The sequence below is a fragment of the Ciconia boyciana genome, chromosome 3 (genome assembly GCF_034638445.1).
Source record: "Ciconia boyciana chromosome 3, ASM3463844v1, whole genome shotgun sequence".
Taxonomy (NCBI): Eukaryota; Metazoa; Chordata; class Aves; order Ciconiiformes; family Ciconiidae; genus Ciconia; species Ciconia boyciana.
This window is the reverse complement of record NC_132936.1, coordinates 119,927,751-119,941,316: the sequence shown is the minus strand read 5'-3', so window position 1 is coordinate 119,941,316 and position 13,566 is coordinate 119,927,751. Positions and strand designations below refer to the sequence as shown.

The 13,566-nt window shown below is 45.0% G+C and overlaps 2 protein-coding genes across 4 annotated transcripts in view; both read right to left on the bottom strand.

Annotated features, from left to right (window-relative positions):
- The window catches only part of LOC140649756 (uncharacterized), a 38,874-nt gene extending 27,772 nt beyond the window's left edge, over positions 1-11,102 (bottom strand). The window contains exons 1-5 of the mRNA XM_072857421.1: positions 10,863-11,102; positions 9,016-9,100; positions 8,152-8,402; positions 7,932-8,066; positions 7,524-7,599 (exon numbers count right to left, since the gene is read on the bottom strand). Coding sequence (XP_072713522.1) covers positions 7,555-7,599; positions 7,932-8,066; positions 8,152-8,402; positions 9,016-9,100; positions 10,863-11,003 — 657 coding nt within the window. The 5' untranslated portion in view covers positions 11,004-11,102 and the 3' untranslated portion in view covers positions 7,524-7,554. The remainder of the gene's footprint in view (positions 1-7,523; positions 7,600-7,931; positions 8,067-8,151; positions 8,403-9,015; positions 9,101-10,862) is intronic.
- A 437-nt stretch (positions 11,103-11,539) lies between these two features.
- Positions 11,540-13,566, bottom strand: part of KIF16B (kinesin family member 16B) — a 147,783-nt gene continuing 145,756 nt past the window's right edge. For all 3 annotated transcript variants that reach the window (XM_072857417.1, XM_072857419.1, XM_072857420.1), the window contains one exon: positions 11,540-11,692. The gene's annotated coding sequence lies outside the window, so the exon portion shown is untranslated. The remainder of the gene's footprint in view (positions 11,693-13,566) is intronic.

Here is a 13,566-nt window from a genome sequence, read left to right as displayed (position 1 = left end):
AAAGGCAGAGGCTTTCAGCAACACCGACTCCTTTGCAGTCACTGGTCCTTTGAGTGTTCTTTGACTGTGGAGCCTACCCCTCACCTCCACGCACAGAGAAAGCTCATGGCCAAGAATCACAGAATCATATAGGTTGGAAAAGACCTTTAAGATCATCGAGTCCAACCGTAAACCTAACACTACCAAGTCCACCACTACACCATGTCCCTAAGCACCTCATCCAAACATCTTTTAAATACCTCCAGGGATGGCGGCTCAACCACTTCCCTGGGCAGCCTGTTCCAATGCTTGACAACCCTTTCAGTGAAGTAAAATTTCCTAATATCCAGTGTAAACCTCCCCTGGCGCAACTTCAGGCCATTTCCTTTCGTCCTATCACTTGTTACCTGGGAGAAGAGACCGACCCCCACCTCGCTACAACCTCCTTTCAGGTAGTTGTAGAGAGCGATAAGGTCTCCCTTCAGCCTCCTTTTCTCCAGGCTAAACAACCCCAATTCCCTCAGCCGCTCCTCATCAGACTTCTGCTCCAGACCCTTCACCAGCTTCGTTGCCTTTCTCTGGACACGCTCCAGCACCTCAATGTCTCTCTTGTAGTGGGGGGCCCAAAACGGAACACAGTATTAGAGGTGCGGCCTCACCAGTGCCGAGTACAGGGGCACGATCACTTCCCTAGTCCTGCTGGCCACACTATTTTTGATACAAGACAAGATGCCATTGGCTTTCTTGGCCACCTGGGCACACTGCTGGCTCATATTCAGGCAGCTGTCAACCAACACCCCCAGGTCCTTTTCTTCCTGGCAGCTTTCCAGCCACTCTTCCCCAAGCCTGTAGCGTTGCATGGGGTTGCTGTGGCCCAAGTGCAGGACCTTGCACTTGGCCTTGTTGAACCTCATACAATTGGCCTCGGCGCATCGATCCAGCCTGTCCAGGTCCCTCTGCAGAGCCTTCCTCCCCTCAAGCAGATCAACACTCCCGCACAACTTGGTGTCATCTGCAAACTTACTGAGGGTGCACTCGATCCCTTCGTCCAGATCATTGATAAAGACATTAAACAGGAGTGGCCCCAACACAGAGCCCTGGGAAACACCGCTTGTGACCGGCCGTCAACTGGAGTAAACTCCATTCACCACCATTCTTTGGGCCCGGCCATCCAGCCAGTTCTTAACCCAGCGAAGAGTACACCCGTCCAAGCCATGAGCAGCCAGTTTCTCCAGGAGAATGCTGTGGGAAACCGTGTCAAAGGCTTTACTGAAGTCCAGATAGACAACATCCACAGCCTTTCCCTCATCCACTAGGTGGGTCACCTTGTCATAGAAGGAGATCAGGTCGGTCAAGCAGGACCTGCCTTTCCTGAACCCATGCTGTCTGGGCTTGATCCCTTGGTTATTCTCTACATGCCATGTGATAGCACTCAGGATGATCTGCTCCATCAGCTTCCCCGGTACCGAGGTCAGGCTGATAGGCCTGTAGTTCCCCGGGTCCTCCTTCCGGCCCTTCTTGAAGATGGGCATCACATTTGCTAACCTCCAGTCAGCTGGGACCTCCCCAAGACAAAAACAATCCCGTGTCCTACATCACCATCTGCCATCTACTGCCAGAATTTCCCCAAATTTCTCTTGCAAATAACATTTTATTCCTATATAAGTTTACCTCGAAGCAGCTTGGCATTACTCAAGCAAAGATCATTTTTAATAGTTAACAGAAGAAAGGTGGGCATTCTATACCCTCCTTGGGAGCAAAACATTCTCGACGACCTGTGAGCTAATTCACGTGGAGCTGCTCTGCTTTGCTGCAGAAACACGGCTTCCTGGGGGATTTCCTTGCTAGGTTTTCTTAATATCACCTCTCGGCTGTCAGTTCTTTTCTGTACACATGCCCTTCTCCAGATTAACTTTCAGGCAGGTGAAGTCCCCAGCCAGATAATTTTGTGGTGAAATCACTGGATGTTGCAGGCTTCTATAGATCCCAATGAGAGCAACGTGTATGTACAGCCCATCATTCATGGAAAAGTGAGACAGAATTAAGAAAAATCACCATAGAAAAATGAGACCAAATTAGCCGAAATTCACAGTAACAATCTATCACGAGTATATCACAGGGGACAGAGTTTCACATCTGAAAGGGCTTTTCAATCCACATCTGAAGGGTGGTATATAAATGCTACAGGTTATTTAAGTCGGCCTTTCAAGTAGTATAAATTGGCGAGTCAGCCCCAATATTAATCATGAGATAAATGTTAAGTCAACCTGAGTTCTTTTTGTTGGGTTTTAGAGCCTGCAGGGTCACATTTACGACCATTTTTCTTTAGTCATGAGGAGTAAAGAAAAAAATAAAATGCTTTTTTGATGAAAGCTGATATTCGCACAGAACTGAAGAATTCCTGATGCTGGGGTGTTTTGTGATGTCCAACACCATGAGACACGCAGCAGGAGCTCACAACACCAAAACCACTCCAAGGCTGTGTCTCCACTCACAGGCAAAGCCCTCTCGCCATGGACTACTTCTTCCAGAAGCGCTCTTCTGCAAGACTTCACACCATTCCCTTTGAACGCTCACGAGTCAACCTTAGGTTTGTGTGGTATACCATGATAACCGAATACAGTGATTTTTTTTTTTCTCCCCAGAAAGCAGCATTTTAACAAGAGCACAATAAATTATTTACAAGATATAACAGAGCAAATTCGTTCTTAGAGACATACTCAAACATACAGAAAAGGAACTCTTTGAGCATAGCCAGTGTTGGTATGAATCATCCTTCTCTCCAGCCATTTAATTACGCCAGGATTAGGAGCACCTAAGCCATGGTCTGCACTTTTATTAATGAAAACATCCATTATTATTCTTTTATGTGGAGCAGTGGAGCACCTGGAGGCCTTCTGCAGCTGAGCCCTTTATGCCTGCACCCAGGCTGAGGAAAAATATGCCCTCAAACACCTTTGGATCGTGACAGATTTGACTGCTAGTGATCCTGGTCTAATCATAAAGCAACTTTGAAATACTATACATTTTTAAAAAAAGTTGTCCTGCAGGAAACTGGCTTTGGGCATATTTGAGTGATAGGGGTGAACGCATCTTGCTGAGAAACAGCACTTTGAAGTTGCTCCCAACTGGATAATGAACAATTAAAAGAACAAATGGATTAAGCCAAGTAAAATGCATGGGTGTGCCCACAGCACCCTTCATCTCTGGGGCACACTGGCTTTGTAAGACTACTTCAAACAGGAGGAAGCATCTCCATGCAAAGGAGTGTGATGTACCAGATCTGCACAGCACTTGACTGCTGATAGTGCTCAAAAAAGCCTGTGTCAGCTTGCAGCCAAAATGCTGCGCTGCCTGACAAACTCAATGCCAGATGGATGACATGCATCAGATATGTAGCCCTAGGTTAGGAGAGGCATCTTGTTCGGGTAGGAAAGAGGCACCTAAGGACTCATCTCAGCCTCGTGGGTGTTACACGGGAAGCATCACGACATCTGGTACCTAAGCACTTGCCTAATGAAAGAAAGGTTTAGCCCAAGCCCTTCTCCTGTCCTTCTGCACCAACACATGCTTTTCCAGGCAGTGCTGCAGAGCAGCAAACAGGCATGCTCTCCGGTCCCTGATTTAACTGCTCTGTTAATTCTCATCTCCCTTGCAAGGCTATCACCAATGTGGTAATTGCTGTTGCGTCCTTTTTCCGGGCAGTGCATCGTGCACCCAGCTCTGCGCCTGCATGATGGCAGTGCTGGGAAGGCTTCTGGACTTCTCCTTCCACCCACACAGGTAGGGCAAATCCATAGCTCATTCCCCTTCGGGCAATCAGGGAAGGGATTTCCACTTGGGAAAACCTCCCTGAGTACAGCCCCTGATGGGGCAATCTATGTGGCACCCTCAATAGATAATTAATTACACTGGAGAAAAGATGGACACTGCCCAGACATATGGGCTTTTCCTTTTTAAAGTCAAAGGGATGGCAGTAAAAAAAAAAACAAAAACAAACCCACAACAAAAACAACCTGAGGACAGAAATGGTAAATAATGCCTGCTGAGCCCCTCTGAGCTGTGTGGATGAGACCCAGGAGCTAAGAGATTCCCGAGTCACCTGCAGAAATGCCACCCGATAGAAAACTACAGACAGGAACCGAAAGCAAAGATGTTTAGCCCAAGAAGAATTAGATGCAAGCTACAGGCACTCCAATCTGGAAAGCACCCCTTGAGAAAGGATACCAATGGCTAAATCCTCTATTTTCAATTTGACATCCCAACTTTTACATGAGAGCATGTCCAGAAAACACCACACTGAACTTAGAGCAACGGAGGAGCCGCAGAAGCCCACGACATCCATTTTTTAGCTCTGGACATTACTGTGCGACTGTGAGCAGCAGCAGGGGAGGCATAAGGAGATGGCATAATGCTTGTTTGCAGAACTTTTATTGTTAATTGACATTTCTGCAGAGGTCCCCAGGCAGTTGCAGGCAGCACTGGTTGGCCAGGCCATGGGAAGCAGTCTAACACTGCGTCCTGCGCAGTACCCAAATGGGGGCCATATTTCTGACAGAGACTCCAGCAAAGAAGTAATGGGTATAAACATGCCTAAATGTGCTGAATCTGAGCAAAAGCACTTGCAGCCAATCTTTGTTCAAACAATATGATTGTCTTACAAATTGCATACTTCCTTTAATTTCCACATTTGTTGTGAGATGAGCTAAATCTCTCCGGGACCATCAAAGCATCTCATTTAAGAAATACCAACGTATACAAAAGAAAGCTTTCCTTTCAACCAGCAAGAATGGCTTCAGAAGCTCATGAAGGGCTTTTTCTTGTTTTGTTATTCTCTGCGTTTAGCTCATCCATCTAGGGAAGTAACAAGGTGTGAAGATAAACTTTGCAATTGCAGAGGAACGTTGCTAATGATTTCCCTTTCAACTGCTTGCTCAGCTTTACCTGTTGCTGACAAAAGGTGTCATCTCCACTCATACTAATTGTACTCACATTAATTACTGGCATGGGCCAAGGCTGACTATGTGTAACATTATTTCAACACATTAAATCTAACAAGCTTTAAGTAGAGCTTGCTGTAATGGGACAGCACATGGTTCTTCCAGTTAGATATAGAATTGCTGACCCCGTTATTCACAACCAAATAATCCTTTTAGTGTGACTCAAACCATGCTGGTCTGGTTTTAAAGCCTTTTCTCTCTCATTACTTCTTCTCCCTTTATGTCTGCTTTTCCTCCCCTCCATCATGGTACATCATGGCATGTTGCCCCGAGCTTTATTAGGTGACTTGTGGCAGCCCATTTCCCAGCTAAGAGCCCTGCAGGAGCAACGCTCTGCTCTGCTGAAATTGCATCCCTTAAAATACGCCGCTTTCAGGATTATATTTCCCCACAGCACGCAGCGAGTGCCTCAGACTCTATAAAACATTGTAGCACCACTGACTTCGACTGAGCCCCAGCAGCAGGCGCGGGTTGAGGATCTGAGCCAGCCTCGACACTCCTGCTCAAGATTTTGCTGATGCAATGAGGACCACAAACCTGTCCAGCTACCAAAGTGTCCAAGCACATTCGTGTATGCTGTGCTGGTTGCAGCTTTCAGCTGACACACATAAGCCTTCGTGCGATAAGCTGGCGCCACGCCAAGAGGGAAGCGACTACAATTTGGTCACCAAGGTTTCCGAACGCTGGAGTTGGGGTTAGTGCTAGCTGCACTATCAGTAAATTTTTACTTGGTTCAGCACCTGCTTAATTAGCTCTGAAAGAACACAACAAGTGGAGATAAGAAATCTAAGAGAACCTGTACCTTAAACATTTCACTCTATCCGTAGCCAAACTCGACACTGCAGCGATGTTGCAAGAGTTAATTTGCCACCAGCCCGAGGGAGCGTGCCGAGCCAAAGCCCTGCAGGAGATGCTCCCCTCCCCAGCGAGGCTCAACCCAGAGATCAGAGGAGCAGAGACAAGGAATCTGCTTTCCTTGCCTCCAGCTGCCCTCTGCTTTGAGAGGCACAGCACCACTGAGTCCAGCCAAAGCTCTTTACAGGCTAAACCAGCAGTCCTGAGCCTAAGAACAATGCTCACAGAGGGGTTTAAAAGAACTTTTTCCACTAAAGCTGAGCTCGATGCTCGGTAGGACAAAACCAAGAGCCGAGTTCACGGCAGGCAGAATATCTTGCAAACAGGGAGCTTGTAAACTTAAATGATTTCTCATATAGCCACAGGGCAAGACATGGGGATTAGACCAAACAGCTTGGCATTTTCTCTCCTCATCTTTTTCTATCTTAATGACTCATTAACTTGCAGTGCCAAAAGTATGGCTGGCCTTTGTCAGACACCCTGTGGGGACCCTGGCTCTGGCCACGTCCAGGCCAGCCTCACCATCAGAGGCTGAGCATGACACAACTGTGTGGCTGCTCTGCAGAGCCACAGACTGCAAACACAACCACAGGGTGCTCGCACTCATTGTTCTGAGCAAAAGTCGTCCAGACACACAGCTCATTCTCTCCTGCGACCAGCCCTGGAGAGGAGTTAATAAATCAAAGACCCAAGCCTGCCATCTTTAGACAGGGCTTACTAAGGCAAAGCTCTCTTACAGGCATTCCTCCGAACACACCGTACGTGCTGAAAGGTCTGGGGCGTCTCACAAGTACAACCCACCCCAGACCCCCAGGAGAAGATATCCGTGGGGCTGAAGGAAGCCGGCAGGATCTGCTCTGCGCCCTCCACGATCCCACACAAGCCTCTTCCCTTGGGCTGCCACCAGGAGCCCAAAAAACCCAAACCCCACAACGCCCAACCCAGCATAACTCAGCTGCTTCGTGATGTCCATGTAGCCCCGTTACAAAGGGTTTTGTCAATATGCTGGTAAACAGCAAGAAGGTTAAATTAGTTCAATTCATACATATTTAAGTACCACGACCTGCATTATCAAGCTCAGGCTCAAAATATTTGTAATGGCACAATTAGCCTCAGGCACATTATCTCACTAGTATCAGCAACTGTATGTATTTATTTACAAATGACACAGGGGGGAATTAAATGTTGCCGTCGCTGTTGTCAGGGAAACAATCTACTTCTAAATTTTTAATTTTTTAATTTAAAATGTTGTATTCCAAGCAGGGATAGTCATTAAAATTGTATGAGGAAAAGGGGGGGAAAAAAACCTGGTGTATCTACGTACGGTGGAATTGATGTACACTGTAATTACAGCAGGTTACGGAAGGAAAAAAGGTAGCTTTCATGTGAGACCACGGTTATGAATGTTTCTGCACATTACTTATGATTACTGTTGCTTAAGAAGGAGAAAGTAATTTATTCTGCATGTGTAGATCCTTGGCAAAAATTGCAGGTTGGAATATATAATTTACCTTGCGTACTGCAATTTTTATGTAAATACTAGGATCATCACCATAAAAATGGTTGCTCAGTAGAGACAGATTTATAATGACATAAATGGTAATTTGTGTAGCCGAATTTAATAACTAATATCCTAAGTGCTTTCACAGAATTGGTGGTACTGGGAACACACTCTCCTTGAGCAAATACCTTCTAAAGCCTCCGCGGTAGAGATGGACTATCAGATCTGTCGGGTAAATTGCAGCAATATCTTGTCAAGGCATTTCTGTAGAAGAAAAAACAGGAGACGGCAAGAGGAAAACAGCATATTTTGAATAACATAAGGCAAGACTGCCAGCCTTCAGCCTTAGGGACCTTAGAATTACTTGTAATCAGTGTTTCACCAAGGAAGAAACAATGCATGTAGATCTTTTTTTGAGCCCGCTCCTCCAAAACCCTGAATGCCCAAAGATTTACCATCCTCTGCAAATCCAAACTCACTCCCCCTTCCCTACCCTCCCCTGCCCATCTCCCCATTACATCACATTCACATTTTGCTTTTTCAACTACTGTGTTATTTGTGTGGCCAGAAAATGATGCTGTGTTTCCAGTCTGTACCCAAGTGGTGCGGAGAATGAGCCAAATTGCTGTGCGGAGCTGGGAGCAGGGACAGGCAGCACTTGTCCCAGGGCTGCCTGCACCCCTGGGGTCCTTCTTGACGTCTGGCCGTGGCTCTTGCTCCCACCTCACGCACTGTGGGGAAGGAGCATTTGGCAATGGAATCAGATGGAAAGCTTTTTTTTTTTTTTTTTTTTTCTCCCTGGCCTATTTGTGTTACCTGAGCTAATAGCTGGCAAGGAGGGGCTCTCTGGGGTACCCCATGCGTCTGCAGAAATCCTGGCTTTGCTTTCTCAAACATGCCAACCATCTGTCGACAGTTCCAGCACCGGGCTGGGGGGATGCCTTGGAGCCCTCCTCTGTTCTCGTGTCCTGGCGTGGCCCTCTGGAGCATCCACATGCCCTTACCGAGAGCAGCGCCTGCGCTTGTCCCAGCAGTTTCACGTACACGTGGCCACGCAGCTGGACTGGCTGTCGGGGGGAAACATGCCCGGAGCTGGGAGATTTGCGGGACAGATTGGCCAAACCCAACAGCTCTCCCGCAGGCAGACACTCAGGACCAGTCTGCCCAGTCCCCTCCAGCCCCCGCGGTGCCACGGGTACCACACGCACCATCCCACTGCAGCTGCACGGAGATTAGAAACCCGGAGGAATATTTTATCATTAACAGTAGGGTTTGCCCCAAGGCCTGTTAACATGGGATGCATCTATCTCTCATTACTGCTGGTTTCCACTCCCAGACCCATTATTCATTTTCCTTTACAGCTGTGAAGCTGTTTGGTTTTCTCCCAAGTCTATCCCTGAATAAAAGACCCAATAACACCAGTTCTTGGACATTTTTGTGACAGGGTTAGTAAGTCACAGTGCTAGCTGTGATTCTGTAGATTAAAGCTGAGGACATTAAATAGTGGCTAATGGGTTAACCCCTTGGTGTCAATAGGTTCCCAGCTTCAGCGACTTCCATTTGATAGAGTTGGAAAATCCTTGACATTTTGCACCAAGGGGTTAATTTGAAAAGGGATGAGAGTTCAGTTTCAGTTACAAGCTTAGGTTTAATAATAAGGGAATGAAAAATTTAGGTTACCTGGACACCAACCAGAGTGTAAAATTGTCCTTGAAGGTGCATTTCTATGTGAAGGTGAAAACAGGGGGTTTTGAACGTCATAAAGCTGGAGGAACAGAGAGGAAATACAAAAATAAATGGGTACTTCAGCTTGCTTCCCCCCCTGCCCCCATCCCTGGCAACATCTCAGGGGACGGTAAACAAATTACACTGAGGGAGTGAAAAAGGATCAATGCAACACGTGCATTTCATCTCCAAAACAACTGCAACTGAAACTTTATTTACTTGAAAAAGGGCTTGGGCAAAGGAACCAGAGGAACTGAACATCACTGGAAACCCACAGAGAAACCACAGAGCAGCTCCTTTGCTGCAACTTGTCGGAAGTCGTAGGAATAATCAGTGAGTCCTGAGCTTTGCCAGGCAGGTTAACCTGGGGAAGGGGTGTTAGACTTAGCTCTCGAGGTGCCCAAGTGGCACCAGCACCTTTCTTGGTCCCCTTCTGCCTCTACCCTCCTGCCACGACTCGTTTCCTGCGTTTTGAATGGGCACCTACCACAGGAAGAAAAGCTTCCACCTGAACACTGAATATTGACCAAAGTGCAGACAAATCACAGGCTCACAAAACAAATTAGTTATTGTAAGTTCAGCATATCTCCAAGGAGATATACTGACCACAAATTTTTCAGCAGAGCGCTCTGGGAAGCCTCAATAACCACAGCCCAACCGCTCCTACCTGGATAATAAATCACCCGACCCACGAAGGTTCTGTTCTCAGTGATATTCCAGAATATCATCTAGGCGTCTCACTTACCAGCCTTGTCAAATTCTTGCTGGAAAGGTATTACCAACAGCCTTTGTAACGGTACAGTGAATATTATTATATGCCTTTTGTCCTGCAAGGCGCAGGGCACCAGACGGGCATTAATAAAGCAGCCAAACTTACCCTGTAAAATTTCATCCTGCATGTAAAGGCCAGACTATTCAGTATGACTTTCAAATGCCACCCTTAATTTAGTTCACTGAATGAAATACATGTTGCCAATACACCCTACAGAGTCCCAGTCAGGACTGGGAAGCCCGCAGCATTTCTCACTGACACACTAAAACTTTGCTCCACTACTACAAGAGAACGGGGGAAGTGAAATTCTCTTGCACATGAGATGAGCTGTGCTGAAGGATGTTCTCATTTGCTTCACATTTGAGCAATTCTGGTTTCATTCAGTAGATAATGCTATGCAAATGTTATTGTTACCACAGATTAAGAAATTTGTGATACATGTTTTTAGAACAAGTACTTTGTTTGGTTTGGTTTTTTAATTTTCTTGCAATTTGGGGAGCATGCTTCCATTCTCCATTGCCTTTCTTAACAACACCCAGTGCTACTCACAGAACAGATAAAGCCAAAGTCTGGCATATAATTAAGATGTTAAGAGGTAACTTCATCTGGACACATAAACCTGAGCACCTGCCTATGAAAGCAGGTGCCAGAATCAATACGCTCGGGTAGCTTGGAAGCTTGTCCAAGAGTCTGATTTCACACGCTGTTGAGCAACCTTTTCATGTCAGAGCACAGAGGGCGTCCGCCATACCTCCTGGAAGCACTTGCTTCCCAGAACTGGCAATTTCTTTTATCCACACTGCACTAATGAACACTCCCAAGCTTAAAACTGGACAGATTTGTGTACAGGACGAACTGAGATATGTATCTAATTGCTGACACGGTCTTATGCTAACCTTTCAGAGGTCTATATTGCCCCTACATTGTCCAGCAGTCTTCCCTTGTTGCTCAGATACTAAAATTATGAGAATTAGAGATGGGTATGGATGGAAATGTGCCACGGCTTGTTTTTTCAGTAGTAGTACATTACCTTGTCTCCTGTTGAACTCAATGAGAACAACAGGTGATTTGATAAGCAGATGGTTTCAGTTGCCATAGAACAATTCTTGAAGCTCTCGTTATTAGGATGCTCATTTGCACCATGAAAAGGAATCATTTCCAACCCATGCATCTCCTAGCTATCCGCGTTCGGGAATAAAAGACAACCATGATGCAGAAGTCCTGAAAACACACTGAGATTGCCCGGGTCACACAATAATAATGATGATAATAATAATAATAAAGTAATCTCACACACCCCCACCCCCCCCCCCATTTTTGAGATTCTGATTTCTGATGTAATTCACAATACCAAAAAGCAAGAATGTTGATTTTTGCAGAATGTGACTAAAACCTGGTTTCAATCTCCAATCCATATCTTGAGCAAACAGAAAAACAGATTACTACAGAGGCAACCTCTGTCTCAAGGTAACATTAAAACAGGGTAACGTGGAGAAAACACACTGTTGGGCAAGAATGGTGACAAAAGGCAGTCCCACAAAGACCTCCTGACCTAAACAAGGAAGTATCATAAAGTAGAAGGCTCCCTCTCCTCGAACACATTGTTTGAAGAAAGGCTCATGTCAAATGTTAATTACAATGGAAAAGAATATAGGAATGATGATGAAAAAGTACAATAATGACCCAAAAAGCTGTAGCATGCGAGACCTTTGAAGGCTCAGAAGTTCAAAAATATGTAAAAAGATCAAAAACTCATGTTCCACTTTGCTAGATCAGAAGATGATGACATAACTACTTCTTTTCAAATAATAAAGGGTTTTCTTTTTCTTCAACTCTTCCCAGCACATTCTTCTAAACCGTCTGTAAAACAAGAAAACAGAAAGGAAATAATCAAAAACTTACAAAGAATCAGAACAAGCCGTTCGGACAAAACTGTTATGAGAAGATAGAAGAAGCAATCAAAAGAAACTGAGAAGGACTTTGAGAAAGACTGTAAACTTTTTTCTTAGACCTATTTCTTTTTCTAAGACCAATTTCTTAACAACAACAAAAATGCTGCCGAAACTCTCTGCAAGTGCACAAGCTGTGCTACGGGGAGCTGACACTTCAGCTGTCAGCATGACATTGGAGAAAAAGGTCAGTGTTTATGAAGAAAATAAAATTATAAAGAAGAAAATAGAAACACGGTTTCCCATGCTGCCGCTAGCATTTGTTTCCGAGACACAAGGCTAAAGCATCTAGTCCAAAATCTTGCCTCCATTTAATCAAACGTTAACGTGATCTCTTAAGAAGGCTTCCCCACACACCCATGCCTTTTAGAACTGTTTTAAAACTCAATCTTGGGAAGACAAAAGAACAGTATCTTTTGTGACCTGGTATTCTTGTCCAGTTGAACAAGCTCTTTTACTGATTTAACCACGGCAGACAGGATGGCATCACGGAAGGTTCTATATTTCCCACAAAAAAGCATATTCAGGTCACAGCTCACTTTCCCTCCCTGTTTGGTTCTTGGGTTTCTTTTCTGATCAACTTTGTTGCCATGGTTTTGACAAAAGTGCATCCACAATAGCATTCTGGTCCGCAACGAATTATAACAAAACACTCTCTTAAAATAATAAAACAACAATAAAAAAAAAAGTGGCAGGATCCAGTATATCAAAAATTCACTTCATAGGCCTGCCAAGAAAATATATCCCGACTTCAACCCTTTAACTGGATCTCAGGGCCTATGCAACTCCATAGATCTTAACTGCTCATGAAGACTTTCCTGCAAAGGAACATTTTCTATTTCCCATGATGAGGTTGGAAGCCAACAAATTTTTGCTCTTCAGCTTATCAAACATTTTTTTTTCCCAGGATCTAATGAAACACAGAGGAAACAAACGCAGGGGTGGACATAAGAATGTTGCTAAGTTGAAATAATTAATTTCTTCCAATTTTGGGGCTTCACTGAGCTGCCAGCATATAAAATTTCAAGGTTTATCACAGTCTAGTACAAACGCATTTCTTATTCTCATATACAGGATAGGACGCATGGACAGTAAATAGGAAATTCTGCAATACCTTTTAAAGGATCACCGATTAAAGTGGAAAGATTGGGTCTGATTGTCTGGAGCAACACATTTAGTGTCCCACTTTTTTTTTTTTTTAATTTACATATTTCAGTTCCTCTTTTTATCTGCAACAACTGCAAAACCTTGAAGTAACCAGCCAAGCTCTTACACAGGTGGTTTTTTCCCCTCACATTTTAAAAATAGTTCTGAAGACTGTAATCTCTAACAACATCCCCAACAGCAGCAGCCGAGCATCGGTTTTAGGACTGACCCCGTGGGCTTTCGGGACAGGGCAGCTTGTGGAGTGAGGGGAGTGCCAGGAGCCATTTAGCGGCAGGGCTTTGGGGGCTGCTCTACCTCCTTCCTATGCGAAGCAGCATAGTCAGAGGAAAAGCACTTCCAGTTAAAGGAGTGAGAGGTCAAGACCAACGAGAAGGCTTTGCCCAGAGGTTTTTTGCATCTTGATCAAGTTATCAGGCAGAAAAATAGCCCAGCACCATCTCCAGTGCCTTTTTTGTGCATCCCTATTGATAAAAAATTGCTGTAGGGTCAGCAAGGATGTGAGCCAAGTGGTTTGGTGACTTAAATGGAGGCACAACTTCAATTACACATTCAGTTACAGTAGGAACAATGGCCTCAGTTCAGTAAAGCACTTAAATACACACTTTACTTGAAATATAA